The 26478-nt window shown below is 47.9% G+C and overlaps 1 protein-coding gene across 5 annotated transcripts in view; it reads right to left on the bottom strand.

Moving 5' to 3' along the window:
* Positions 1-26478, bottom strand: part of LOC121322422 (E3 ubiquitin-protein ligase HECW2-like) — a 52161-nt gene that overhangs the window by 11781 nt on the left and 13902 nt on the right. The window contains exons 2-17 of one of the 5 annotated variants that reach the window (XM_041262353.1): positions 20503-21260; positions 13697-13804; positions 12520-12614; positions 10152-10227; positions 8651-8820; positions 7763-7905; positions 7325-7425; positions 5457-6232; positions 5014-5335; positions 4521-4616; positions 3595-3745; positions 3274-3374; positions 2697-2821; positions 1650-1835; positions 1006-1158; positions 115-217 (exon numbers count right to left, since the gene is read on the bottom strand). In XM_041262353.1, the coding sequence (XP_041118287.1) occupies positions 115-217; positions 1006-1158; positions 1650-1835; positions 2697-2821; positions 3274-3374; positions 3595-3745; positions 4521-4616; positions 5014-5335; positions 5457-6232; positions 7325-7425; positions 7763-7905; positions 8651-8820; positions 10152-10227; positions 12520-12614; positions 13697-13804; positions 20503-20803 (3007 nt within the window). In that variant the 5' untranslated portion in view covers positions 20804-21260. Of the gene's footprint in view, positions 1-114; positions 218-1005; positions 1159-1649; positions 1836-2696; positions 2822-3273; positions 3375-3594; positions 3746-4520; positions 4617-5013; positions 5336-5456; positions 6233-7324; positions 7426-7762; positions 7906-8650; positions 8821-10151; positions 10228-12519; positions 12615-13696; positions 13805-15388; positions 15496-20502; positions 21261-26478 lie in introns of those variants that run through there. The other 4 variants (XM_041262355.1, XM_041262354.1, XM_041262358.1 and 1 more) reach the window with 4 other exon arrangements.

Below are 26478 nucleotides of genomic sequence, written 5' to 3'. Positions count from 1 at the left end.
ACACTTAATACATGACAGTTCATGCTCAAATCTAAAATCCCAGGTTTTTTGTTAACAATCCACTTTTGAAAGTAACGTTCTACATAAGCTCTGTGTCATGTTAGGGACACATACCCACTGGCACCAGGTCCTGGTACTGGTTCCGGTTCACTGTGTTGAAGGTGCTGGATGGACGTGGCAGAACCGGGGGGCCCGAGTGCCGAGATTCATCACCGACCTGAGAGAGAGAGAGAGAGAGAGAGAGAGACAGAGAGAGAGAGAGCAAGAGAGAGAGCGGCTAGTTCACCAGTCCGTAAGCACGACTGCCTTGCACTTCTAATGCCAAGTAGCTCAGAGAGTAGAGAGGAAGGCACTGTCCAGTAAATAGCTCTAGTAGAGATCTGAGGCGTCTTTAGATTGGTTCCCAGTCTACCCTCCCCTCAGTCTCATCTGTCTATATACAGGGCTGTCTCTACCTGCTCATCTCCTCATCTATTTGTTCCTTATCAAGCTTGTGCCGACATGATTTTTTTCCGCATCTATCCGACTGCTTATCTTTCTCACTGTCCTGTCTCTGTCCTTGGCTCCTTCAATCTGTCTACCTGGCTGTCTTGTTCACTCGTTCAGTTCTACAGTGCATTCCGTTCCACCCCCCAAACCTGTCACCCACACAGGCTTGTATCCCAAACAGACGGGGGGGGGGGGGGGGGGGGGGGGGGGGGGGGGGGTGAGGGAGTGCAGGGACACAGTGAGGGTGTGTGGGGGAGAGAGGCAGGGTGTCGGGAGAGAGGGAGGGTGTGAGGGAGTGCAGGGACACAGTGAGGGTGTGTGGGGGAGAGAGGCAGGGTGTCGGGAGAGAGGGAGGGTGTGAGGGAGTGCAGGGACACAGTGAGGGTGTGTGGGGGAGAGAGGCAGGGTGTTGGGAGAGAGGGAGGGTGTGAGGGAGTGCAGGGACACAGTGAGGGTGTGTGGGGAGGGGATAAGGTTTGAGAGTGAGAGTGAGAGAGCGAGTGGATTGTTCCTCACCAGGCGGCGCGTGCTCACCTCCCCTGCGCTGTGGCTGCGCTGCCGGGTCAGGTGTTGCCGGTGTGCCAGCACGCTGGTGGGGCGGCTGCTCTGCAGGGGGAGCCGGGGGTCGATGAAGGTCGTGCTGCGGCAGTTGTGATCCACGAAGAAGGGCTGGCAACCAGACACAGGGTGTGTTATTACCTCTGTGGTTTACATGTTTGGTGCAAACAAATAATAACATGTTACACATGTCGCACCAGTAAAGCTAATATATGGTCCTTTCGCTAAACTTAAGGCTAATAAAATCAACCTATTTACTTTGCTTTAGCCCTGATGTTAATCAATGAAACGCTAGCCAAAATGCAAAAACAAATCTTAAACTGAGAAATTGCCACTCTGGACTTAACCGCTAAGGGACAGTTTCTAGCAGGCTGCAAGTCACTCTTCAGAAAGCATTGTCGGAGAATGATCAGGGACACTGCCTCATGAATGTTTCCTACAGTAAATGTGCCTGTACAGACTGCAGTTTTCCCATGCATTTTTTCCCATGCAGGTTCCCTGTGTTTTACCATACCTCTCTGGGATTTACAATACTTACCTATGCTTGTGTTACACTTTGCTTGCTCTTGTAAGTGGTGTTGTGTATTGAGCCCTGCCCCTACCTTGCCCTGGTGGTCGTGTTTCATCTCCCAGCCACGTGGCAGCTCCAGCTGCTTGTTGGCGAACATGTTGAGAAACGTCACCAGGTCGCGGTTGTGCAGGTAGCGCTCGAAGTAGTGCGTGTCGCGGCGCACTTTGGTGATCATGTGCTTCAGACACGTGTTGTTTGTAAACATACGATAGGCACTCTGGGAAAAGACAGAACACGGGTCACGCCACAGCAACGTCACTGAGTGTGCCTCAGTGTACACGAGGTGCAATGTCTGAAGCGTGTTTCAATATTGTCTGCACTGTCCACATGTGAAGCTCTTAAAAGGACTGCCTCAACAATCTCACTTTGAGAAAACATATGGGTAGTGTTAATCCAGAAATCAGCCAGTCATTTCATTTATGTAGTTTGATTTTTAAACATGACAAGCCTTCAAATTAGGAAGCTACAATGTTGTCTAATAGGCATTCGAAACTGTATCTTGATCTAACATTGTTATCACCCTCCAAACCCCAGACCCCAAACCCCAAAAACCCAACCCCAACCCCAACCCCAACCCCAACCCAACCAAACCCCAAACCCAACCCCCCAAACCAACCAAACCCCAACCCCAACCCCAACTCCAACCCCCAACCCCCAAACCGGGGATCACCTTACTCTTTTACACTGTGTCCCCAGCGCCAGTGATGTCTCTTCACTGCCTCAGTTTCAATAATCAGGAATTCCTTTTCTAGAATCGAGTGCAGGAAGTGGATATCCCAGTTAAACTCTGTATTATTGTCAGTTCCATTGGCAGTGATGTTTGGCACATTTTTTATAATGAAATAGTGCATAAAGGGTCATTCTAACCATTACTTAATCGAAACAATTCAACCTCTATTCAAGTGTTAATCCTTTCATTATTAAATCGACAACCTGCTGTGGAGTTGTGCACCCCTTTCCTCATGAAACAATGCATTGTTGTGTGTTTGCTATAATTATATATGAGGGTTGTAACTCCCTGTTTAGACTCCCATTCTACAATCCCCTGATTCCCGTTGGAAGTTGCAGGTGCACTCACAGGGTTGGAATGCAGCATGGTGAAGAACTCAGGGCTGGTCAGGAACTTGGCGGAGGGTGACTGCAGCAGCAGGGAGAGGCGGGAGCGCGAGCTGGAGGGGGGCAGGGTGCTGTCACGCCGGTACTCTGAAACAACACCACACAGCAAGGGTGAACAGTGCTCTGAGAAAGCATGGCGGAGACACGTCCCAACATCCAACCAAATGAGGCTGTGCTAATCGCAATAACAACCTGACAGTAAGCAGCACTGGGAATCGGACGACAGTGATATTATACGCATCAGTGGCTTGCTATATTTAAGTAGTTCTGTACTTGGTTTCTGATTATTGGGTTCACATGTAAGTGAAGAATATTTTCAAACACAATGTGGCCCCCTATTGCGCCTGCATGTCTAAATCGGGATCGGGTGTGAACAAGCTATGTAGCTTAATGGCCTCTTTACAACACCAAAGAAGAGTTTCTAAGCAGTGTCACATTGCATATCGGCACTGGAACTGGTAGAAAAACTTCTTCACAAAAAGCACTGCCTTGAAAAAGCCAATCCAGCGAGCCGTGCTCTCGGTTTCCCTGCAGTGCACCTGGGATGGTGTGGTGCATCAGGTCATTGTCCTCAGGGGGAGCCTCTGGAGCCTGGTCCTCCGAGCGATTGTTGGTTATGGTCCTGCGGATACTCTGGTACCTGGGGCAAGACAAACAAGATGAGCAGGGCTCCAGACATGAATCAATAAATGGAAACTTACTAACACAGCAACTGGTATTGTGCACACTCATTTACAGACATTCAATCCGTTTCCTTGCATACATTCAGCCTTCATTACTGAAAATGTGCAAACACACAAGAGTGGTAAGAAGGTATCACAAGTGCACTTGGTATGAGCCGTGGCTATTTCCGTGGTTACCTGCGGTTCAGCTGCTCCATCTGCTGTATGGAGTCGGATCTCTGCAGGACCTGGGAGGCGGCCGGCGTGGTGGGCTTCTGCCACGTGGTGGTCCGGTTCACGTGGTCCACATAGAAAATGCGCCCATGGCTGTCGATGCGCGCCTCCCAGTCTGAGGAGGAAACGAGATCCATCACAACAATTAGAGGACATCTTTCACCACGACTGACCAAGACAGTGAAAACACTGACCCTCTCCTAGGGAAGTGCTGAGTCGAATCGTTAGTAGACACTGGTCGAATCGTTAGCAGACACCGGTCGAATCGTTAGCAGACACCGGTCGAATCGTTAGTAGACACTGGTCGATTCGTTAGCAGACACTGGTCGAATCGTTAGCAGACACCGGTCGAATCGTTAGCAGACACCGGTCGAATCGTTAGCAGACACCGGTCGAATCGTTAGCAGACACCGGTCGAATCGTTAGCAGACACCGGTCGAATCGTTAGCAGACACTGGTCGAATGGTTAGCAGACACTGGGAAGACGCGTGCTTGTCTGAGTCTGAAGTGGTATTTAATATACAGTTCCTTCATACCCCCCCACCCCCGTCTGTGCTTTCTCAACTTAAACACAAGTGGCTGTATTCAGGAAAATGTTCTGCAGAAAATAGCTTCCTAAATATTTAATGAGTGTAGGTGCATTCTCTTCGTCTGAAAAAGAAGGCACAGAGGAGACAGCAGCATAACATTAAAAATGAATTAAGACTGCCAGGGACTTTGTCATGACACATCTAGCTTTCAGACAGCATGCATTTTTGGTATTAAGCTTGGCACTTATTTAAAGCAGTCCTGAATGAACGACTGTTGATTCCCAGCTTTCTCCGGCATGTCAGAGCAGAGTCCTGTGCAGCTCTAGCCCTGGTGGCTCAGTGAAATAGGGGGGAACTCACTGGGAGGTAGCGACTCGTCTACACGCTGGTACCGGCTTATCTCCTGCCGCACGGAGGGCAGGGAGCGCATGGGCTGGTGCTCGTTCGACTGGGAGTCTGAGAGAGGGAGGGGGGGGAGGAAGAGAGAGAGGGAGGGGGTAGCGGGAGAAAGAGAGGGAGAGGAAGAGAGAGGGAGGGGGTAGGGGGAGACTACCAGTGAGAACAATGTGCATTCAACCAGAACCAAAAACATTTTACAACAAAACGAGCCAAGTTATTAATAAAATTATCCATATATATGTCATGTAAAACAAACTACTGGAACACACTCAGGCAGACAAACGCTTCATTGTACTGAAGGCACTAGTCCAAACGTTTTTCTACTTGAATTAGTTTCTTATGGTATAACCTTACGACTACCTTATTGATTAATAAGATGATGACAAGAAGACTAGGTTTGTGCAATAGCAGACCCAGCATGTATGAGTGAATGTGTCTGGTCGCCCCTCTCTACCTGCGTCTCGGTCTGTCTCTGCTGCTCCCTGACTTGAGACTTCAGACCCATCTGCCCCTGCCTCTGCCACAGTCCCTGCTGACGTCACTTCCTCTTCTGGAGACTCGCCCCCTGCTGCCTGCATGCTCCGCCTCCTCTGCCAGATCTCCTCTGCCTCTTCCTCACTGGCCGAGACAGTTGGCTGAGGCTCCTCCCCACCTACCGCACCCCCACAGGCCCCTCCCTCTTCATCGAGGGTGTCAGAGGATGCAGGGGGTGTGGCTTCAGAGGAAGCCCCCCCTCCTTGATCTGCAGTGTTCGTTGCCTCCCCATCCTCTTCCTCCTGTAAAGAAGGATAAGAATTTTAGTGATTACTCTAAAACATGAAAAGCCAATACATTTACTAGGTATGATATTTTTTTTTTTTTTTTAGACTACCTGAGCTTAAAAATGGTTGAGCTCACCTGTGAGAAGGAGGCTGGGAAGAAGGAGGCTGGTTCCTTTGTGCTCTCAAAGGAAGAGGAGCAGGCCATGGATGACAGGCGCCTAGTGCCGTTCCCCTCCGTGGTCTCGGTGTCATGGTCCTGCATGGCTCCGGACTTCCTCTCCTCCGCCTCGTCGTCCTCCAGCAGGTGTGTGGAGGGCAATTTTTTCAGGAGCTGGTGCAGGCTGCCCATCCCCTCCTCCTCCTCCTCTTCCTCCCCCTTGGACTCCCTGCTGCCATTGAGCTGCCGGAGGCCCCCGTTCAGCATCAGCAGCCCCCCCTCCAGCGCCGCACCCTCCTCCTCCAGCTGCTCCTCGTCCTCGTCTGAGTCGATGTGCAGCATGGCGCTGAGCCGCGTGTCCGTGGGGAAGCTGCTCCTCAGTTTGGGGGAGGCCCCGCCGATGGGCCTCTCACTGGGACCCACCGCCCCGCCTCTGGCCCCCGGTTTGGGCTCCAGAGCGTCCAGGTAATCGTTAAGGGATTCCTGCCGCAAGGTCTGGTTGCAGTGGGTCGGGGACTCGCTCTCAGTCGGCTGTGGCCATCCCTCCTGCTCCTCCTCCTCCTCTCTGCCCCAGGTATCGCTGGAGAGGGGCTGGGGGGCTGCCTCCCCCAACAGAGACCCCTCTGAGCCTGTGGGGGATGGTCCCCTGGCAGTGGGGGGGTTCCCTAGCATGTCCTCATCATCAGAGGGACTCTCCGGGTCCCCGTTCACCGTCGCTCCCCCTAGGAAAGTGCCCATCGTATCCGGAGAGGCATCTATGGGAGACACATACCGCAGTGAAGACAAAGTTGAGCTTTCTGTACACAAAGATTGGATGTGTGAATATCTATATATATATATATATATATATATATATATATATATATATATATATATATATATATATATATATATATAGATATATATATATATATATAGATATATATAGGGTTAACAAAAATGTTAAACAGTTTGAACATTATATAATAATAAAGCTTTAATACATGACTTAAAAAGTAAGAAAATAAATCTGACTTGCACATTTTTCAGTTTTAAACATTGCATACTTGCTGTTTTTCCATTGTGGGCAAATTGCCCATGCAACACATTTGCTGAGGAGGGGGCAATTTGGCAAGGTGTGTGTGCAGTGTGTAGTGTGCTGTTTGCTGTGTGCAGTATTCAGTGTGCTATGTGCAGTGTGCTGTGTTTTGTGCAGTGTGCAGTGTGCTGTGTGCAGTGTGCTGTTTGCTGTGTGCAGTATTCAGTGTGCTATGTGCAGTATGCAGTGTGCAGTGTGCTGTGTGCTGTTTGCTGTGTGCAGTATTCAGTGTGCTATGTGCAGTGTGCTGTGTTGTGTGCAGTGTGCTGTGTGAAGTGTGCAGTGTGGTGTCAGCAGTATGCTGTGTGCAGTGTGCTGTGTGTAGTGTGCTGTCAGCAGTGAGCAGTTTGCTGTCAGCAGTGTCTGTGTGCTGCGTGCGGTGTGCGGTGTGCAGTGTGCAGTGTGCAGTGTGCAGTGTGCAGTGTGCAGTGTGCAGTGTGCAGTGTGCTGTGTGCAGTGTGCAGTGTGTGTGCAGTGTGCAGTGTGCTGTGTGCTGCTGTGTGCAGTGTGCTGTGTGCTGTGTGCTGTGTGCAGTGTGTGTGCAGTGTGCAGTGTGCAGTGTGCTGTGTGCAGTGTCAGTGTGCTGTGTGCAGTGTGATGTGTGCAGTGTGCTGTGTGTGCAGTGTGCTGTGAGCAGTGTGATGTGTGCAGTGTCAGTGTGATGTGTGCAGTGTGCAGTGTGATGTGTGCAGTGTGCTGTGTGCAATGTGCTGTGTGCAATGTGCTGTGAGCAATGTGCTGTGATCAGTGTGCAGTGTGCTGCTCTCACCTTCATGCACAGAGGAGGTGATCTCCACTCTGAACTGCAGCTGCCCGCTCACATGGTCTGTGGGGAGCCGCCGGCACAGCATGTAGCTCAGGATCTGATCCCTGCAATGCAGAAGATGGGAGTCAATCCAAGAGAACAGGCTTGACCAGACCACCACACCCCAAAGCTACTTCAATCCTGACCCAGGATTGCACCGTCAGCGCTACGCTATGTATCTGGAACCACTGCACTGAACTTGTATTTCAGTCACTTAGCCACTTGTATATAATCAATACCCTGTTGTCCAATCGTATTGCTCTGTTCAGTATTTACCCAATGGGAAGCCTGTATGGCAGCCCTGTTTGTCCAATTGTATTGCTCTGTTTCAATATTTACCCAATGGGAAGCCTGTATGGCAGCCCTGTTTGTCCAATTGTATTGCTCTGTTTCACTATTTACCCAATGGCGTTCCTCTCCAGCAGTCTCTGGACCGGGATGACGAGTTTCCCCAGGAAGCGCTTGATGATCGGTCGGCTCTTGGCGAACTTGTCCTTCACCTCAATCTCCAACACGTCAGTGAGCAAGGCCACAAAGGAATACTTCTGGCGACAGAGAGAGAGCCCAACACTTTACTCTTCTGCACCGGAGCACAACGCTGGGTTAAAACAACTGGCACTGAGGCCCCCTGTCAGTGGGGTTTACCACAGTAAAGTTAACCAGTAATTCTGCTGTTTTTCCATGCGTTTTCTATGGAATCCTATGGAATCTACCATAGTTTGCCATGCTTTTTACAATGCTTGACCATACCTCTCTGGGCTTTACAATGCTTTCACTATGCTTTGTTACACTTTGTTACGCTTTTACAATAGTAAACTTTTATAAGGGATATGTCTTACTAGCGCAAAATCATGGCAAGACATCAAATCTAGATAACATTTCATATTTGGGATCTGTTAAGTGGTTACATCATGTGAAACATGTAATAATACAGTATTATAACGTTCTTATAATATAATTCAATGCTTATTACTTCTAATGATAATCTATAAGCATAATTATTAATAGAAAGTGTTCAGCGACATCTCAGGGCACTTCACCGAATGAGTGTGGAATGATTCATTCACTCAGCCTGCAGAGCCATGTTGCCATGTGAATGTGTAATATGGCATCTTCTAAGCCCAGTAGCAGTGCCCAGTGTAGCTTGTTCTTGGGTGGGGCAAGTCTGTCTCAGTCCCCTGGCACCACGCCTGCCCTGTCCTGCCCTGCCCTGTCCTGTCCTGTCTTGCTCTGCTCTTCTCTTCCCTGCTCTGCCCTGCGGTGCAATGCTGCTTGCCCGCGGGATCGTACCTCGCCACGCCACACTGGGTTGGTGGTGTTGGCGATGATGGTGGACCGTCTCTCCTGGCCGTGGTGGGCGAAGGTGAGGAAGGAGATCTTCTTTCCTGGCTTGATGGACATCTTCAGGTACGGGTCGGGGTTAAAGAACATGCCCTTCTTCAAGCCCAGGGCTCGGAGATCTGAGGAGGACAGGCGCAGTCAGTCCCTCACACACACACACACACACACACACAAAACTACCTGCATCAAGCACATTCTCATAGTGTCATTATGATGCAATACCCTCAGTGAAAACGTAATCAATAACTTACATAGTGGAAAGAAAAAACCTTTAAGAAAGCTAACGTTTCTGACGAAGACGTCTTACTTCTCTGGTAGTAATTTCTTTAAAATTTAAATACAGTATGTGTATGCAGTAATGCTGATGATTTTCACCAGAGGATGCAGTGAGGGTCATACCACACAAGGTGGCGCCTGCGTGGATCAGGAATAAGGAAGATCAGAAAATGGAAAAAATAATGCAGAGGTCTAGTACTGTTCCATATTAATTATATCGTGAACGCTACCAGAATATTAAGTCACTTAAACCAAGCGTACTGGATAATCCCTTCTGACTGATATTCTGTGCACGTTTCTGAGGAAATCCCTTCACTACAGGATAACAGATTGTAGGAATTATAGAGAAAATTTGAATAATTTAATCATGATGGCAAAAAAATCTTAAAGGGTATTTACTGCAGCTCCCAGTGCCAGATGGGGATCTCCCCCTTTCCCCCTCCCACTACACCTCTCCCACTCCCACTACCCTTCTCCCAATCCCACTACACCTCTCCCACTCCCACTACCCTTCTCCCACTCCCACTACGCTTCTCCCACTCCCACTACACCTCTCCCACTCCCACTACCCTTCTCCCACTCCCACTACACCTCTCCCACTCCCCTTCTCCCACTCCCACTACACCTCTCCCACTCCTACTACACCTCTCCCACTCCCACTCCCACTACCCTTCTCCCACTCCCACTACACCTCTCCCACTCCTCTCCCCTCTTGGAGTTCTCCCATCTTGACCCTCTCCTCTCCCCCCTCTTGTTCCCCCTTCCCCCCTGATCCTCAGCGCTCAACAATGTGAGCAGCAGCCAGGCGTGACTGAAGCCATGTATTATTGAGAGCGTGTGCGCAGAGTGCAGAGCCGCTGCTGTGCTGCCAATATACAGACAGAGAAGAGCAGGGACTCTCCAAGCTGCTGGGGACTCCCAGTGTCCCTGGACTGGGCAGCACCGTGACCCCACCCACACTCAGGAAGCCAGGACCGAGCCCCTTCAAACCACCCAGCAATCTCCCCCTCTGCAGGCTCTCATTAACGCCAGACTACTTTCTTTCTGGAAACGATGCTAGCTTCATTTTCCAGCTGCAAGCTTGTTTGAATCAATCAAGCAATCAATCAATCAATCAATATGTAAATACTTCCTGTTCCAGTGAAGACCTGCCCCCAATGAGTGAGTGGAGTACCTGACAGTGTGAAGCTGACGAGTTTCCGACAGGGCTGTGCGATCATGTCTCCTTCAGCCAGCCCCTCCGCTCCCACCTGAGACAGACAAGAGGACACATGAGCTCAGCACTGCGCACACCACACTGCATACTGAACACAGGGCACTGCACACACACACACACACCACACTGCATACTGAACACAGGGCACTGCACACTACACACACACCACACTGCATACTGAACACAGGGCACTGCACACTACACACACACCACACTGCATACTGAACACAGGGCACTGCACACACACACACACACACACACTGCATACTGAACACAGGGCACTGCACACTACACACACACCACACTGCATACTGAACACAGGGCACTGCACACTACACACACACACCACACTGCATACTGAACACAGGGCACACACACACACACACACACCACACTGCATACTGAACACAGGGCACTGCACACTACACACACACCACACTGCATACTGAACACAGGGCACTGCACACACACACACACACATACACACACACTGCACACACACACACACACTGCATACTGAACAGGGCACTGCACACACACACACACACCACACTGCATACTGAACACAGGGCACTGCACACTACACACACACACACACACTGCATACTGAACACAGGGCACTGCACACACACACACACACACCACACTGCATACTGAACACAGGGCACTGTACACACACACACACACACACACCACACTGCATACTGAACACAGGGCACTGCACACTACACACACACCACACTGCATACTGAACACAGGGCACTGCACACTACACACACACCACACTGCATACTGAACACAGGGCACTGCACACTACACACACACCACACTGCATACTGAACACAGGGCACTGCACACTACACACACACACACACACACACACTGAACACAGGGCACACACACACACACACACACACCACACTGCATACTGAACACAGGGCACTGCACACACACACACACACCACACTGCATACTGAACACAGGGCACTGTACACACACACACACACACACACACACACACCACACTGCATACTGAACACAGGGCACTGTACACACACACACACACACACACCACACTGCATACTGAACACAGGGCACTGCACACTACACACACACACACCACACTGCATACTGAACACAGGGCACTGCACACACACACACACACCACACTGCATACTGAACACAGGGCACTGCACACACACACACACACACCACACTGCATACTGAACACAGGGCACTGCACACACACACACACACCACACTGCATACTGAACACAGGGCACTGCACACACACACACACACACACACACACACTGCATACTGAACACAGGGCACTGCACACACACACACACACCACACTGCATACTGAACACAGGGCACTGCACACACACACACACACACACACTGCATACTGAACACAGGGCACTGTACACACACACACACACACACACACACCACACTGCATACTGAACACAGGGCACTGCACACACACACACACACACACACACACACACACTGCATACTGAACACAGGGCACTACACACACACACACACACACACACCACACTGCATACTGAACACAGGGCACACACACACACACACACACACACACACACACACACACACACACACACACACACACACACACACCACACTGCATACTGAACACAGGGCACTGCACACACACACACACACACACACACTGCATACTGAACACAGGGCACTGTACACACACACACACACACACACACACACACACACACACCACACTGCATACTGAACACAGGGCACTGTACACACACACACACACACACACACACACACCACACTGCATACTGAACACAGGGCACTGTACACACACACACACACACACACACACACACACACACACACACACACACACACACACACACACCACACTGCATACTGTACACACACACACACACACACACACACACACACACACACACACACACACACACACACACACACACACACACACACACACACACACACACACACACACCACACTGCATACTACACCAAAAAAAGACCCAAGGAATTCAAAGAATGATTCTGATAACTCTTGAGAGGGGATAGCGGCACAGCCCTGTTAACACTGCAGTTCACTTCCTGTCTTATCAGCATCTCGTAAAGACTTGAGAGTGAGCGGGAGATACAGAGGAACGCTGCTGAATGCGTTAGGAAGCTATTTAAAAAAACAAACATCTACTAATCTGCTCTAAAATGAAATGCTAACCAATGAAATCCACACTTGTGTCTATTCTGACTAGCTTTATTAACATTATCAGCGTGCATGACTCACCACCACCCCGGGGTTCTTGACAGTGATGCAGGCCGTCGTTGCGCGCAGAGCACCGCTCACCCCGTGGTAGTACTTGAAACAGATCTTTATTTCAGCTGCAGGGAGAGAAAGGGACAGACTAAGAGATATTCAAACCAGCTGCCAGGCTGTTAAAAAAACAAGAGACGATTAAACCTCAAAGAAAGCAATGTACTTCGTCATACTTGATCTAGACAACCGCATACTGTAGCACAACTCAAACGAGATGTTCTGTTAACATGCAGGGCAAGGGAATCACTGAGGGTCTGGAGCACACCTTGCTTCAGATTTTTACATAAATCTCACAGAACAGCCTTCAGTTCTTCATTCTACCTGGACACGTGGAGGAATTATCAACCCTAAGCTGAGCACCTTTCCTTTTCTGGTCCAGTACTCTTCTCCCTGCCCCTATCCCAATTGTAGTGCCCCTCTCCCCCCTGCCCCTCATCCAATCTTACTGCCCCTGTCCCCGGCTCCTATCCCAATCTCAATCTCACTGTCACTATCCCAATCTCGCTGCCCCTCTCTCCCAGCCCTTATCCCAATCTCAATCTCATTGCCTCTCTCCCCAGGCCCCTATCCCAATCTCGCTGCCCCTCTCCCCCAGCCCTTATCCCAATCTCAATCTCATTGCCTCTCTCCCCAGGCCCCTATCAATCCCAATCTCACTGCCCCTCTCCCCCAGCCCTTATCCCAATCTCAATCTCACTGCTCCTCTCCCCCAGCCCTTATCCCAATCCTCTCACTATCTCACTGCACCTCTCCCCCAGCCCTTATCCCAATCTCAATCTCACTGCCCCTATCTCAATCTCACTACCCCTCTCCCCCTGCCCTTATCCCAATCTCAATCTCACTGCCCCTCTCCCCCAGCCCTTATCCCAGTCTCAATCTCACTGCCCCTATCTCAATCTCACTACCCCTCTCCCCAGCCCTTATCCCAATCTCAATCTCACTGCCCCTCTCCCCCAGCCCTTATCCCAATCTCAATCTCACTGCCCCTCTCCCCCAGCCCTTATCCCAATGAAGGGTAGGCATAAGGAATTCATTGTAAAGAGCTACATTTCTCCACCATAAACTCTAATTGCACTCTAACGGGTTTAAGAGTTTAATGTCCAGTGGGTGCAGGGGCCGCAAACTGAGCAGTGCTGTCTGTACTCACGTTCCATGAAGTATGGCCCAGGCTCCAGCCTCCACACGATCTGCCCCTTCTGGGTGCCGTTCACCCCACGGTTCTTTGAGTCCCACACATTTGAGGGGCAGTTCTCATCTGGGGGCAAAGATAGAGCATTACATACACGAGGACTGCTGGAGTAGCACACACAGGGACTGCTGGAGCAGCACACACGGGGACTGCTGGAGCAGCACACACGGGGACTGCTGGAGCAGCACAAACAAGGACTGCTGGAGCAGCACACACGGGGACTGCTGGAGCAGCACACACGGGGACTGCTGGAGCAGCACACACGGGGACTGCTGGAGCAGCACACACGGGGACTGCTGGAGCAGCACACACGGGGACTGCTGGAGCAGCACACACAGGGACTGCTGGAGCAGCACACACGAGGACTGCTGGAGCAGCACACACGGGGACTGCTGGAGCAGCACACACAGGGACTGCTGGAGCAGCACACACAGGGACTGCTGGAGCAGCACACACAGGGACTGCTGGAGCAGCACACACGAGGACTGCTGGAGCAGCACACACGGGGACTGCTGGAGCAGCACACACAGGGACTGCTGGAGCAGCACACACAGGGACTGCTGGAGCAGCACACACGGGGACTGCTGGAGCAGCACACACACACGGGGACTGCTGGAGCAGCACACACGGGGACTGCTGGAGCAGCACACACAGGGACTGCTGGAGCAGCACACACAGGGACTGCTGGAGCAGCACACACAGGGACTGCTGGAGCAGCACACACGAGGACTGCTGGAGCAGCACACACGAGGACTGCTGGAGCAGCACACACAGGGACTGCTGGAGCAGCACACACAGGGACTGCTGGAGCAGCACACACAGGGACTGCTGGAGCAGCACACACGAGGACTGCTGGAGCAGCACACACAGGATCCACAGTATAGACCAAGAGTGAGAAAGACAGAGAGAGAGGCTGGTCCACAGGAAGTTGCTGTTCCTGACGAGGGATCTGCACAATCTCAATCATTCTGCAAGGCCTCTCCAGGCTTCTCTTCCCAGGATAGATTTCTATCTCCAATCCATCAGATACAATGTCCAGGACTTCAAGCATGTGATCCTGACTTCAAGAGCTAAAACTACTGCAGTGCACCGGCATTTGTTCAAACACTATTGAGGATTTTGTTAATGTTAACATCCCTAGTATTTTATTGTATTGTATTGTATTGCATTGTATTGTAGTGTATTTTATTGCTTCTTATTGTTTTGCATTGTATTGTATTGTTGAGCTGTAAAGCAGTTTTTTTTTCCTTTAGCGAATGTAAACAGCAAAGAAAAATATAGGCTTTGAAACAGTGGCTATATGTTTCAACTGAGCAGACCAAGGAAACTGCATTCTATTCTGCTACAAATCCAATTCATCTCACACAATCTGGATGACCTTATCCACCACCATGCAGAAAAAACCCTGAGGGTAAAGACTGGGGAAACTCTGAACACCTTCATGACACAGCCGAGGACACATCGTACCCAGAGGAGATAAGCTGGAGTGTGGCTCACAGTTAAAGTCTTACAAGTGTGGCAATTAATCCAGTCTTCTTCTGGCACATAGGCCACTTTAGCACTTCTTGCCTTGGAGCTCCCAGGGGCTCCCAGTACAACCCCTTTGAATCAACCCGCTCTCAAACCAGATCCACTGCATGCTTTCCTTACCTCTGATCTGCAATCAGTCCGGACTGCCCTCCCTAATCCCAAAGGAGCACACGGTCGGCCCCCTGTCCATGGAACACCACACCAGGCTTCCCTCAGCCCTCTCTCCTTGTCTGTACTGCAAGACCAGTCCCTCTGTCCTTGGCCTCTCTCCCTGTCTGTGACTCACAGAGAGCCGGAGCAGGGACAGACCGCCCCTCCCTCCGAGATTCTTCAAAGAGCTCACTCCACTTCCTGTTCCTCTCTGCCCCACAGGATGTTTGTAAACATGTTCCCGGAGCCCCCCCACCCAGTCCCACACACAGTGACAGCAGGGGACATGGCACACTGAGCCACAGAACTACAGAGACAGACAGTCCTCACCCTGTTTCAAGCGTAAAGTCAGCTTGTTAGCTCTGCAAGGAGACAAGTAACGTCATTAGAGAAACAGTAGTTTATCTGCACCACTGTTTCTATGATTATAAAACCCCCAAAACAAATGTCAAAAAATCTACGACAGACACAAACCATTACATCCAAAAAGAGGGATGAAAGTAAAAAAATACAATATGAAATAAATATTACATTTGTACCGGTAACACCATCTCTTAAGGTATGAGAACAGTATTCTGCTTGAGTTTGGATGAAAGCCACAGATTTGTATAATAAGAAAGGTACAAATCAGCTGTACAGTTTTAATAGTTAATATTTGACTGGGCATATTTCAATGAACTTCTCCCTGGAGGTAAACACTGAGGGGAATTCCAAGTTCATGGAATGAATGTGAAGCACTTCTGCTCATCAATATATTAGAAGTAGCGTGTGAATAGCCATGCTAGTCTGTTAGAAGAAACAGGGTTTGGGAAACGCAAGCAAGCTGAGTGGAGTCCAGGATGACCAACAGGATACACCAAGACAAGACCTCACTGCTTCCTTCCTGAGCGCTGCACAGAGACACAGAGCTGGGAGAGAGACATAAGCACCCCACTAGGGAGCTCTCTGCCTCAGACTGAAACTGCACACAGCTACAGGAGGAGACCAGGGAGCTGGGAAGGCATGGCAGTGGAATCTGGATTCATCAAGATATTCACTAACCCCACACATTATTGATGAAGAAATGATAGACATTATTTGAATTGTTAGCTGCAAACAATCAACCTCTGTCTTTTCCTGTTGATTTTTTTGCTTTAAATTTTGCTGAAAGTTGAACAATGACTTTTGAGAACATTGTGTAAATATAAACACTCTCCAGCGCTGTCACTACCCAGCACCTCAATAACAAGCGCTAGTCTAAACATGCTAAGCTCTACAGCTCCTGTCTTTGCCTTCGTCTCACTCCCCTGCTCTCCTCCTCTCTTCTCACTGCTGCTGTTCCCTCTTCTCGAGTTGTCTCTCATTTGTGCTGTGCAACAAGAGATGAAAATCGCGTCGTGCTGGATTGCGCAGGGATTAGCTGTCCCAGACAGCACCTTACTCAACACAGGGCTTGCACGGACAGGATAAGCACGTTGGTTCAGACTGAAGATTACTCCTTTTACTCTTTATGTAGCTGTGGAGATCAGCAGGGCAGCACTTCTCTTCTACAACTAAAGCTTTGAAAAAGACTACAAAGACCTTTGCTCTGCTGCTCGTAGAAACGCTTTGGGTTGGAGATAATTTATTGAATGATTTTAACAAGGGATCAACGGCAATGCATGATGGCCCTACAATGGCAATGCCATGTTATACTCTATCTGTAATAAAGGACATGGTTTTATAATCTTATATACCAATATCACAATGATCTGAACCCACGCACACAGGATCTGCATTGCACTAGCTCTTCAGTACTGGACAGAGCAGACACACTTCACAATGTTCCATCCAGACCTCTTGTGTCTCCATTGCTGGTGATGATGTGGTCTGCCAGAAGTTCTGGTAGGTTCTGCTAGAGCTTCTATCTTTATTGTAGTCCTAGTGGAAGGTGCAGCCTTTTTATGTATGGCATAGCTTCCCACAGAGGAACAGCCCATGTTAAGAGTTAATAATGTTGCTAATTTAGCTGTATTCATTTTTTAGAGTTACAGGCTTGTTGTACGTCGAGAGGGGGTGAAAGCGACTCTTAATCTCGTGAGCTCCGGTACACGAAGTCTATCTCTGCAGCTATTGTTTCATTGTTTTGTGCTCCAGTGAAGCACAGAGTCAGCTTTCCGAGGCCCGGCTCGTATTCTCAGCACTTACTCTTATTAATGGTGTTTTTTGACCTTGGATAAACAATAATAAAAAGAAGGGGAAAAAAGATGATGATTCTTTCCTTTCCTTTGAATGTTGAAACAGAATTTAAAATATGCAGTCCAAGAACAAAAACATATTGACCGCAAAGACCTTGGTTAGCACTCCTTTAACCCTGCCCTGCATCTTTCTGACTTTCTATTTGTTTTTAAGTGCATGTTTAACAAGTAGTAGTGGTAATGATAAAGTATTATCCTGTAGCTCATATCCATTAACTTCTTACTATAATCCATTCATAAAAAAAGCCAAGCCACCTGCAGCTTATGGGTCACTGTGTCTCTAATGGAACATCCCAGCATGTCAGTGATTTCCTCTGGTGTTCCAATTGACCGGCCATGTCAAGAAAAGGTCAGCCATTTATGGATATCTTCTCACAACTGGGTCAAGTAAAAGTGGGAAGGGGCAGTGCCATGCTGTCCACTGGGAGAAAGAACATCTACGGTATAGAGTTGACAACGAAACTGGCAGAAAATAAACATCTTAGCCAACTGCAGGCATACAAGCTTTGGTTTGGTTTTGAGAGGCCTAGTCAGTAATTTTTTTCTTGAATTGTGATCTGTTTAGATCGTATTTATCATGGTTAGTCCTGATCAGTTATATGATCTGTCTACTCCATTTGAGTCAGAACCCAGTCAATACCCCAGCATGGAGTATGGCGCTGGTGAAGGTAACAATTCCCAGATGAGACTTTCAGCCAAGATCATTAAAGAGCTTTAAAGGTGATGGACTTGATTGAGTGAAAAGCAGAGGGGCTCAGAACACTGCTCTCAATGTGTGCCATATGTAGATTACTGCAACTTGCTCCTGGACCACCTTGAAAATAAGACTTTCAAGTCTCAGTGAGCAATACCCTGGTAAAATCAAATAACAAACAAGCAAAACACCATTTAAAGAAATGCAAAATACACGGGTCAGATCAACTGCACTGTAACTGTAGTGCATGTGTGTATGTGTGTGTGCAGTAGTTTGAGCCCTTCCAGAGTTTATCACAGGAGTAAAACCTGAACAGCTCAAGCTGCTAAGCAATGGGAGTCTCACTGCTATCCCCGTTAGAGCTCTGCATGCAGTCAATGCCTGCTGCACAGAACACAGGAACTTCAGAGCTGTCAATCCAGCTCTGAGCCACAGGTCAATCTGCCAGCTGATCACAACAGTGGACATAACGTATCTGCCAGCCTGCCGGTATGGGCCAATGATGCCGCAGATCAATCCGCTGGCACCCGAGTGCTTTGACAGGAATGTCTAAACATGTACTTCAATAGTAAAACTCTCATTTAAGGGAATCGGTTCAGTTTGGGGGGCACAATGGCTCCGTCGGCTCAAGGCGCTGTTTGACTGGCGGGTGCCTTCAGCAAGGCTCGTCTGTCTGCCCTCGACCAGAACTTTAAATGCTGCATGACAAGATAAACAGCAGTCGCTGTCAGCATGTGTTGCATGTTGGAACACGCCAAGTCCTACTGACAGAATGTGGCACAGCTAGCCTAGTCTCCAGTGGGAGAGTGTAAGAGATAAAAAGAAAGAGAGTCACAATGAATTTGGGAAAGACAGTGAATGGAAGGTCTGCTGGAGTGATTGAAGGCAGGAGATGACACCTTGGAAGAACATAGTTTTGCAGGAAGGGCAAAATACGTAATCAAATGTTTGAACTCTTCCCTGCTTCTTGTGCAACAGGCTGAAGAATTTCTGACTTTGACAGACCTGTTTCCTCACGTTAGCATATTAAATAGAATGTTATCATTAAGGTGAATACCTGAAATGTCACAAAAAATAGCGACAGCTTCTGACATCTATGCTGCACCTCTAACCAGCATTACTATGTTGCCACAGCTCATGCGCAGAATGCACTAGAAATAAGCGCATGGAGCAAATAATCCATATACTCTCTGTGGAAACCATATGGTCTTTATCATCAGAATTAAATACAGGCACACAGATGCATACTTGAACAGGAACAGGGACCCTTGCACTGACTGTGAGAGTCCATCTGTCTGTGTGTCATCCTCTCAATTACTGTGTAACTATTCAAGGGATTATGAGGACTAGTTTATATCTATGCAAGCCTCCCATTGCACATTACAGTTTTGTTCTCTGATCCCAAACCTGCAAAAAGATGCACAGTCAAACCCCTGAGATTATTCGTCTCACACTAAAAGAAACGCTCAGACTGCTATGCAATGGGGCTCAAGCATTACATCCTGGTATGTGCTTGTGGTCAATACACTGCTGGCAGACAAGGCTATGCTTGAGGAATAATTCACCAATCAGAAGGTTTGGCTGCACTCTGAGCTGAGATGGAAATTACTTATGTGTGTGGGGAGCCCAGTGCCTTCTCTCACATGGTTACCTGTTTCCATGGAGACCACAACCGTAATGAAAAAAACGTCAGTGACCGTAAGATCCAAACACCCCCTGACAGGATCATTCCTATTTGAAATTCACACCAAAAAAAATGCATGAAGGCTGTCAAAACATGTTACTATCCTGGGTTTCATTCCCAGGAACTGTTACCACAGCCCCCTCATTCTGAAGGCATGATAACTAGGCAGCACTCCTGAAGCGGCTCTGAACAGCACCAATCTGGGTGGAGAGATGACTCTTTAGCAGATTTTTTTGCCTTAAAGGAATAAACAACCAACAGGGTTTCAAAATGTGTAAGAAGCAGATCTGCACAGGAGCCCAACAGCACAATATTTATATTTTAAAGCAGGGGTTCTCAAAGCAATAATCCGATAAACTCTATTTTATACAGGCATTTTTAATCTGTCGGGTACTGTGCGGGTATTGCACGATTAGGAGAAGCCTCAGTATGTGCGTTCACTGTGCTAATCAGGATCTGGAATAAACGACGGCAGTGACAGAGCACTCACCGATGTGGTAGAGGCCGATCCAGTCCGTGGCATCCACCTCCTCCTTGATGTCCCAGGAGATGATGAGGTCCTGCGCCAGGCCGAGCGTGAACTCGTAGGTGCTGGCGGTAAGCGAGGAGCGGCTGTCGGAGGTGACCAGGTCCGTGTCGCTGTTGGCACGCTGGAAGCTCATTGGCTCGGCAGGGCCTGCGTTCTGGGCAGCCAGGCTCTGCAGGTTCTCCGGGCTCAGCGTGTAGCGCATCTGGGGATTGCGCCGACGCACATACTGCAGGTGCTCCCGAGCAGAGGCTGCCATGGCCATTCAGAGCGAGGGGAGCACAGGGAGAGGAGAGCGGGCTGCCCAGGGAAGTGGGGGTTCCACTGAATCGCTGAGGCAAGGTGTGTGAGACCCGTGCTTGATAAAGGTGTAAGGTTTAAAGAGACTTTATGTAATATAAACGTGATAATAAGCAGGTCAAATTGGGATTCAGGGCAAGTGGGTTGGGTTTGTGGTTTGAAAGGGCTTGGCACATGGTAAGTGGGTTCAATGATAAGCATGGGATACAGGTCCAGGGAGGGAGGGAATTTATGGGTGGAGAGATTTAGGGAGAGGAATCCTCAGTTCGAGGTCCCTGAGATTCACTTGTCAGGTCAAAAGAACGAGGGTTAGGGGTCCAAGGTAAGATGGGGGGTAATGATTCCCAAACCAGACGTGTTTCTGAATCGAGGATGGAAGATGAGGGAGGGCTAGGGGAGGGGGCGCCAATTTCTCTGAAGACCTGCATGAGGGAGACAAATAGAGAGAGAAAAAAGTGTTTAGAAGATGCTTAACTCTTTGTGGACCTATGTCGGACCAAGTCCGACATTACAATTATTCCTTCCTGGTCCGATGTTGGACCCTGTCTGACATCATCAAAAAGATGTCAAGTACAGATTTTTAGTCGTTTTTTCTCAGGAAAAAGCTGATAAAACCTTTCAATGGCCGAGTGAGACCAACAGGAGCCAAGACAAGACGAAGAAAAAGGGGCAGATCTGAGCAATACACAGAGGCCCTGCACCAGAGATAACACAGACATAAGAAAAACAAGACAGCTGCTTCTGCATCCTGCGCTAAAAGAATATCACAGACATTTGCAAGCTTTTTGAGACATTATATTAACAAAATAATGACTTGGATCGCATTATTGAGGAATTTGGTGATAAAACAAGTGATCAGGAGTGGATTTATCAGTATGCACTACTATGAAAAGGTATGCGATAAATACAGAGAACAAGAGGTTGGGCTTGGCTGGAGATGCAGTACCGAGTGTCCTGTTGATATGCAGTGCCTTTTAAACCTGTTTTACTGTGAAAAAAATACTTTTAAAACAGTGAATGCAAAATCAACAGCGCGTGTGAAAATAAATTGGACCTGACGCGCCTGACAGGCGCTGAATAAATGGACCGCTAAGGCACAGAGCACAGCAGTTAATCAACTGGCCAGCCTTATCCCACTGCCCCCATCCCTCACTGCACACAAACACTCAAATGTATGCACAGCTTCAACTAACTATAACATTTCATATTTCATATTTAACTGGATGCCTGTCTCTGTCTCTCTGTCTGGTGAACAAACAGTTTCAGATGAGGATTGAGAGCTCCACTGTGGCCTTTACAGGAATGAAGCGTTCAGAGAGACGAGGAGATATGGCTGGCTGTTCAGAACAGAGGACTGCACTGGAGAGGAACTAATAAAGCAAGTTGCTTCCAGAAACACAGGCTTACTGCTGGGGATCAGGCACCCTGACACACACACACACACACACACACACACACACACACACACACACACACACACACACACACACACACACACACACACACACACCAAATCACCAAATGAATCATCAAACTCTACACAACGCAAAACAGAAGCTACATGTCATCTCTTGACCAGGACATGGTTAATATCACTTGCATGTGTTTGATAAAAAAAACCTGTAGTAGATTCAAACAAAACTGAAAGATATAACATGACATGAAATAAAGTTCGAAAATACAGAACCTTGAAATCTCAGAGCACGTTGATATCAAGCACACCCTCACACAGACACGATCCACCCCAGGGCTTTGGGAAGCTGTACCTGGCCCTGCATGAGTTAGGCAGTCCCCTAGGTGCCCCTCTCTAAAGTAGGCCACTCTGTGCAACGCTCTGCTGTCAAGGGAGTCTGATGCACTGACATGACTACTGCGCAGAAACCAGCTCTCACCCTACTGACACTTGTCATTTACCATCATTTTAGACTCTCGTAAAATTCACTACAAACCAGTTCTAGGGCACTAAACCAGAAGAAGGTCAGGTATTTTGTGCGTGTGTGTCATGTCTTCCAGTAAAGGCGTCTTCATTGGCAGGCAAGCGTGGGGTGTGCCGGGCATCGGGATGTGCCGGCTCTATCAATCAGCCAGTAAACTATCTTCACAATGATTCTCATAAACAAGATTTCAAGCTGCTGGCTGTGACTGTAACACACAGACTCACTTTAGAAGTGATTTCAGTTCTGTAGGAATACAATCAAAAAGCCAAACCAGCAACCCTGCTTAATCCTAACGATCTCCGGTTTCCAATTTCTGAGCCAGTCCAGCTCAGCAAACACAAAGCGCTGAGTCAGCATCCCCAGAGGATTTCCCCCCCCACCCCCCCCACCAGGGTCAGTGCAGTGCTGCTCTGCTCCGCTCCTCTCCTCTATGCAAATGCAATTCAAGTTGGTTTTATTACAACCAGATCCTAAACTATTTAAATTACCCTTAGCCTGGCTAAATTAAATCAAAAACTTATGTCAAGTAGACGGACTATCAGTTCATGCTGTCACTATGTCCTTGACTTAGTTTCTGACTGTTTTACTACCGCAGCTGAATTAAAGAACTGAGGAACTGGTGTGGCCTTCAAGCACTGGAGCTGAATACCGCTGAGGGCGGGTAAGGTGCTGTGGGTTACCTGCTCTCAAATCTCCCTCTGCATCACCGCACCCATAACTGCTTACTGCTTGTACCATCTGAAGAACACAGTCCAGTCCACAGCCAGGTGTTATCAAAAGCTCAAAGACCATCGATGGTTTAATGGTATTGCATAATTCACATTTTTTAATTCCTTCACCTATGTTCAACATCTCCCTGATTAGTAGATTGCTTTCATGTTTGTTTTTTTTTTTTGTTTGTTCAGCATCATCAGAGCCGGTAGTTGGTGCCTCCCATTGTGCCAGCCTGCAATCCTGGTATAATCCCAGTCCCGGACGACGTGGATGGGAACAGATGCTAAACTAGTCAAGCTTCATCGTATTCACCTGCAGGAGGCTGGTTATATAAACCCACAGGACCGCCTGTTAAACGGCTGCACAGCGCGGCTCACCATGGCGTTTAACACTCAAGGTGCTGCAGTTTCTCATTTGCTTGACGCAGCAGAAGGCAGTTCTCTTGCAGAGGAGTGTAAATTATCATTGCTTCTACCAAGCATCAGCAATGCACAAAGGCATGAGATACCAGGAGCCGCTGCAGTGCCAGGCTTACAAACAGCAGGTTTGGGTTTTCCTTGTAGATCATTTAATTCCTTTATTTGTACATCATCATCATCACTATCATTTTTTTTAGGTTTAGGATTATTTTACAGTAATATGGAGCTGCATTATTCTACATTATTTTCAGCTAGAAATACCTTTTAATCTGCTAGGTTTATCCTAAAGATCAGTGCTCACTCATTTCATTACCAAGCATGTCTTTCAGTGCAGCCTCTCCAGCACATCCAGCGATGTGTAAAATGTTGTTTAATGAATGACGGCTTAATGAAAGAAGGCTTACTGTCCTATTTCCAGGAAATATGGAAACATACACTTCAGAAAATAATATCTGAGCTTTTTATTATTAATATTCACCGGCACCTTGAATTAGCAGTAAAGCACAATTCCAATCCAAGTGGCCCCTTGCTGGTCTGGGGTCAGAGGTCTGGGCTGTGCAGAAAGAGAGGAGAGATGCTGAATTGCACACTCTCTCTGCTGCGAGGTCAGAGCTGCAATGCTGGAGCCAAGCCAGGCCTAGCTGCGTTAAAGAGAGCTCAGCTCGGCTGTCACCCGCTCCTCAGCAATCTCAATATTACACAACCAGATATCCGTTTTTTTTACAATGGGGGAAAAAGATGGTAATACAGTCTGACAGGTTGTATAGTGGTGTCAGAAACTGCTACCCTTGTTTATGCAATGGGAAAATATGTTCATTTAAGTTAAATAATCTTTGGAAGGTAGCGTTACCCATGTTGGAAAAACAGCTGTCTGTGTTGTGATATTTTTAGCAATATGACAAAGCTACTAACAAAGACAAACCCCAAAGTATTGCAGTTAAAAATACTTGCTGCACAATGATAATCAGTCCTGAAACATGAAGAAATAGACCAACAGGACAGTCAGAATGAAAGTGGATGTCAAAAGGAAGGACAGACAAACAGGCAGGGTGGTTCAGTCGTTCACAGGACTTTTTTTGGATGGGACTGACAAATCAAAAATGAAGCATGACTCAAGGATGGCTTCTACTCTTATGTCATTCACTTCCACATTCTAATGGCAAAGACCCTTTCACCATTACAGTAACGCTAACACTTACTTAACTCATATTACCATAATCTTAACTCATATTACCATAACCCTAAACCTAACCCTTACGCCAGCCATTACTCTAACCCTAACCCTAACCTCAAGAAACTACAACTTGAGGAAGATTCTTTCCACAGATCTGTTCATTCTAATGGGAGACCTATCCAAATACAGTAAGCTCATTTCACTGTTACTTAAACTAACCCTAACCCTAACCCACTGGTTGTGGTCACTCCTAATTATCAACAATCCATCCTGAGTTACTCAGAGTCAACAACCGGCAACCTTTAATTCTGCGAAACTTTCCACGTGTTAACCAAGCAACTACATTTAGATTGAAAAGACCCAGCCCTGACCCTATGCAAGCCCATGTACAGCCTACTGTATCATTTTACTAAGCAGATCAGCTTTTAGATGAAGCTACAATAGTGCACCTCAAGAAGGCTCCAGATAGCATGGCAGAGAGAGAGCATTCACATGATCAGGACTGAAATGCAGACCTCATGTCTGATTAGGGAAGATGGGGCATATTTTCAATCTTTACCACGAATCTGATGCGTTTTAAGAGAGACAGACAGACAGACAGACAGACAGAGCACTTCAATTGAATTATAAGGACAGTTACATTTTATCAAGGAGTTCAGACAATGTTATTGGCATGGCAGTGTCTTTAACAGGGACAGACAGGCTGCATTATAAGAGAAAGGACGCACTCCTGACATTGTCACTCTCTCTCCTCATTATCAAGATGCACTCTTCTTGTGAGAATGACAGCATTGCCATTGCAGACTGACTTCACAGCAACCTTAATAGCATTCTGCATAACTCATACCTCAAAGACAGGGGAGTTAGGACCTATTCCAAAGGATGCACCTTGTGTCTTTCATCTTTGCATACTTCTTGCTGAATATTTCACACAAAAAATCATCTAGTTGCCTTCCCACATACTTCAACCCACATCAAGTCATACTGCAGTTAAGAGATACTGTACAGTTAAGATATACTGTACAGTATGGGATCTTCAATTGCATTCAATGCAGCTAAACAGCTGTCTGTTTAATAGCTCCCACCTAATGCAACAGCTGTCATCCACCAAGTGTGCACTCCACCAATCCAAAGACACTACGTCAGGGATTTCCCATTCTCACAAGGCAACAGGCTTCCAAGAGAATATTGGCTAGCTGCTGTACAAAGTTAATTTGAAGATATCAATGGCCTTCGTCAAACTGAGTGCTTTTAAAAACTGCTTTAACAACGTTTAACTGGCTAGCTGTTACAGTGACTGACTGCTGGACTGGCTCCAAAGTTAGAGAGACTAACTGGAAGACATTTGTGGGTTTAATACCAATACCATGACACACAATAAGCTTCCAGACAGAGG

The sequence above is a fragment of the Polyodon spathula genome, chromosome 10 (assembly GCF_017654505.1).
Source record: "Polyodon spathula isolate WHYD16114869_AA chromosome 10, ASM1765450v1, whole genome shotgun sequence".
NCBI lineage: Eukaryota > Metazoa > Chordata > Actinopteri > Acipenseriformes > Polyodontidae > Polyodon > Polyodon spathula.
The sequence above is the reverse complement of the archived record's forward strand: the minus strand, read 5'-3'. Positions and strand labels throughout refer to the sequence as shown.